The following is a 4,328-nucleotide window of genomic DNA, read 5'->3' on the forward strand; positions in this document are numbered from 1 at the left end:
TTTAAATTTCGATTTCGGCCGAAATTTCGGTATTTCCAGAAACCGAATTTTCGGCCGAAATTACGAAATTTCGGTCGAAATTGGGTACTGGCCCACCAAATACCGTTTTTTCCAGCCGAAATTTGGTAAAGTAATAAAATAATAAAAAATAAGCTTTTATTTCGCCAAAATTTCCAAAATTTCGGCCGAAATTTTGTAATTTCGGAAATTTTGGTTTCGTACCCATTTTGTTTCGGTCCCCACCGAAATCTGAAATTTCGGTCCAAATTTTAAACCATGCTAACAAGACACATCATAATTAACTAACTCCCACTATCCTAAACACATTAGATAGCCAAATCTAATGGCCATTACATTAAAACACATATCCACTATTAGAGTTTATACGAAGAAGAGCCGTAGAAAGCAGTACTGGAGTACAACATAAGAAAATACACATAACATCTCCTGCCTCGAGAAAACGCAAAGTCCGTGCGTCCCCTTCGTCGAGAAAGCAAAACTCCGTTCCCTTCCCTACTCTGGGTTTTTCCTTTTCCCGGTGTGTCTCTGAAATTTTTTTTGTTTATTTTTTATTTGTGTATATTTATTTAAGTTTTTTCTGTTTTATCAGGTTTTGTGTATTTTTATTTAGGGTTTTCCCCTTTGCAAGACTTAGGGTTTCATGGAAGAAGAAAAAGGAGCATTGGGTTTTCTTCGATCCTAGAGTTTTCTCCATCTTCGCATTTCTCAGGTATATATTCCTGCATTTTCGTCTGATTGTAGATAATGGATTTTTGGTTTTTAGTTTTTACCTGCAAACCAAAAACGGCATTAGTCCCTGCGTTTTGCTTATGGGATAATGGATTAGCCCCTGCATTTTGCTTATGAGATAATGGATTTTCGGTTTTACAGATTGATAGATTCTTGAGAATGTTAGTTTTTCTATTTTGGAATAGAAATGAAACTTAAATCTGGTTCTCTCTGTCTCTCTCATGTATTTTGCATTGCATTCGTGACAATATGTGTTCCCTATTCTTCACTCTTGATACTGTTCGCGTTTGAGCTTCTGATATTTTTGCCGAATTGAAAGTGTGAGCTGCAAATATTGGGAGGACCTGTTTGTTTTGGATTTTAAGTGCCGATTGTGAGTTCAAAACTAATTGTTGGACTAAACTGCTTTGACATGTTCTCTGAACCGACTGTTTTTTTCTCTGTATGCCTCATCTCTTATCTTCTTCTCGGACAGGACGAGCAGGATGACACAAAAAACAAAGGGAGCCAATCCTTCTGCTCCTCAAATTTCTATGTATGCCTCATCTCGTCTCTTCTTACTAGCCACCACTAAAAATTTGTTAGACTTTGTTTTTTGATTTCCTGGTTCCTGCAAAAATGTAATATTACCAAAGGTGGTCATTTCCTCCATTTACGTTCTTGCTTTGGGAAAGGGCCATGCTTTTATCTCTTTGAAACTCGCAATTTTTGCTTGTTCATAGCTCTTCAGTTTAAGCATTTTTCAAGCTTTGTTTGTATGATTCATGATGGCCTTTATTTCTTCAGTTCATGTTTCAAAACATGCTTAGAAATTGCTGGTTTTCTGGATGTACATTTCCCTGATTGCATTTTGGTTATGCTTAATGTGCAGCTACATATAGATTGCAGCAATCTATTCCCTAGAAAATGGGTTTGCTTCGGAAGGCACCGGCATTTACAAACTTCTCTTATGTAGGGCAGCCTCATCCCAATTATGTAGCTGTCAATGTATCTTTTTACTAGGGTATTATCTTCTCCAAAAAAAAATATTCTTTGTATCTAACTGTCTTATGATGCAATCTACTTCATTGATTACTGATTCGTCCGGATGCTCAACATAGGTGAATTTGACCTTTATTTCTTGTAAGATAGATGGATATTGAAATAAAGTTAGTATGGTTTGATAAATTTTGGGTAAGTTTTGCAAAACATATGATGTACCTTTTGCATTTATAACTGTAGCTGAATGAGCATCTTAGTGATGTTTCAAGATACATGCAGGAGCTAATTAGACATACCCAAAAAGAAGAAAATGAGATATCCTTTTATACTTTCTTTTTTTCCTTTATGCAAATATGTTATGGATCATGTCAAACCCAAAGCTCCGGAATTAAGACAGGTTTCTATACATTTTTCCTAAATTTGTATATATCATTTTCAATGATACTAAATTTGTATATTAAGTTGGATGTTCACTACTTGTTTAGGACAATGATGTGAGTTTGTCATTCTGTTTCCCTCTTTTTTTAGGGCAATGATGTGTGTCTGTACCGTTGTTTCTCAACCCCTAACCATGTCACTGTTGTAATGGATGCATTAGAAGGTGAATACATTGCTCTCATCCTTCTATGTTCTGTTCTTGTAGTGTTAGCTCCATATTTAAATTTGTTACTTGCCCCACTTTTTTTTTTAGACAGACGGCATTAGTTGTAGCTTACTAATGTGGCAGTAATTGAACATGGCCATATCTTTTATGTCTGTTATTTCTATTAGTTACAAGTTAATAGAGCTCATGCCATTTCTTTTAATTTTTTAACTTGTGAGTCATAGGGAGAGAGTTTAAGTGACTCTTGAGTAAAAGAGGGCTCACTTCACTATTCACACACTGTTCACGACCTGTAAGATTGAACTTACTTCAAACCTAGTGGGAAAATTGCAAGACTTGTCTTTTATGTACCATTTATGACTGCTTTGCTAAATGATATCAGTTGATTCCTATTATCATAGCAATAAAATCTATTTTGATTATACATTTAGAATTTTATATGATATATGACCTTCAAAACCTCAGAAAATGCAGTTGATTTTAAGAGATGCATTAACTCTAACCCCATCTGATAGGTAATCATAGACTAGATTGAATAAAGCTCCGGTGGTCATATATTTTGCTTCTATTTTTTAAGCTTTTTGGTTTTAGAGGCTACTGACATCGAGAATTTTTTTTCCACTTACAGGGAAGGAGAAGTCCATTCAGATGCATGTAAGCACTTTAATCCATTTCTAGTCGGTAGCAAGCTGTGATCTTTCCATCTTAGAGTTGTCTATTGACTTTCTTTTTTAATTTTTCACTTAAAGATTATGATCTGTTAGGAAGTGCGGCATTTGGGCACCTTTCAAATTCATCAAGTACACATGTATGCCCATTCCTTGCGCTCCATGGATTTTCTCCTGCTATACATCCCACACCTTCAAATGCTGCTGACACCATTCTAGATTCGGGATTTTTCTATGACAGAACCAAGACATCACAACTGGCAGTAGTCTTCTCATCCTTTTCTAGTGCTGGTAGTACCTTAAACAATACCGAGCAATCTTTATCTCAATTGGCTTCAAGACTATCTAGGAGTGACCCGAGTGGCCAGCAGGATGGGATCATTTGTTCACTCCATTCCTTTGGTTCACGGGTAAGTGTCATGGTGCTGAAACTTCTCCTTAAAAGATCCTGTTTTCTTTTAACCATCCTTCTGCTTTGGTTGATGTCAAAATGGCTTTCTCAATCTTCCCAGGTCCGTTGCACGAGCAGGAAGCAACTTGGTAGTCTCAGTTGTGCCACCCATTATGGGAGATGCTCGGGGGCGTGGACATGGTGCTTGTATCTATCAACAGTCTGCATCATTGAAGGGTTTAGATCACCAACCCACTTGACGCCACTTGTATTTTTGGTTCTTGGATTTTTCCTTGGGCACATTCTACCTAGTGATCTTTAAAGTTTATTTTATTATAGTTGTAATGAATTCATCTTTAAAGTTTATTTCATTCTAGTTGTAATGACTTCATCAGCAAGTTGATGTATATATTCCCTTTGTGCAACTCCGAGTGTATGTGTAATGTGTGAATGAAAATGTATCGTGCATGGGACATGTGGTTAAGAAACAGGTGTATATAGGTTGAGGATGAAACAGGTTAAATGTAGCTCATGGATGAAGCAGGAGTAAAAGGAATATTGCCAGATATAGTGGCGGTCATGACCGCCACTAATTGTCCACCTTTTGTCGTTTGTGCTGGTCTTTAGAGGCGGTTTACACCGCTGTTGTTTGTCGTATATACTGGCGGCCTTGACCGGTGCTAATGATTCAGCGACTGAACATTTTGGCACGAACATTTAGGCACGGTTGGATGACCGCTCCTAAAAGTAATAGCAGCCATTTTTGGGATTATCAGCAGCGGCCATGACCGCCTCTAAAACTCTTTTTTGTTGTAGTGAATTTGTCCTTCCAAACCTCTAACACTAATGTGTTTTAGAGTTTCAAAGCACTTGGGACTTATCCCTAAGACTCCCTTTGTAAATAGAATACTAAGTGGAAAGGAAATCCAACGTT

General features: G+C 37.0%; 1 protein-coding gene across 46 annotated transcripts; it reads left to right on the plus strand.

The window, feature by feature from the left end:
* Nucleotides 1–379: 379 nt before the first annotated feature.
* Nucleotides 380–3,862, plus strand: LOC143875437 (uncharacterized). Of its 46 annotated transcripts, none has more exons than XR_013250074.1 (9): nt 380–538; nt 632–730; nt 1,226–1,285; nt 1,622–1,753; nt 2,260–2,332; nt 2,964–2,989; nt 3,085–3,143; nt 3,223–3,413; nt 3,516–3,862. XR_013250074.1 is itself a non-coding variant. In XM_077376973.1 (9 exons), the coding sequence occupies exons 4-9, from the start codon at nt 1,736–1,738 to the stop codon at nt 3,714–3,716; spliced, it is 531 nt and encodes a 176-aa protein (XP_077233088.1). In that variant the 5' UTR covers nt 381–538; nt 632–730; nt 1,226–1,285; nt 1,622–1,735; the 3' UTR covers nt 3,717–3,819. The 46 variants fall into 46 exon arrangements, 17 of the variants coding, with proteins under 17 accessions (XP_077233088.1, XP_077233087.1, XP_077233086.1 ...); XR_013250077.1 differs by having other exon boundaries at nt 3,245–3,413; XR_013250078.1 differs by having other exon boundaries at nt 3,100–3,143.
* Nucleotides 3,863–4,328: the final 466 nt, after the last annotated feature.

Source organism: Tasmannia lanceolata, unplaced genomic scaffold (assembly GCF_043159265.1).
Source record: "Tasmannia lanceolata isolate RefF3 unplaced genomic scaffold, GAP_Taslan_0.1 ptg000004l, whole genome shotgun sequence".
Classification (NCBI taxonomy): Eukaryota; Viridiplantae; Streptophyta; class Magnoliopsida; order Canellales; family Winteraceae; genus Tasmannia; species Tasmannia lanceolata.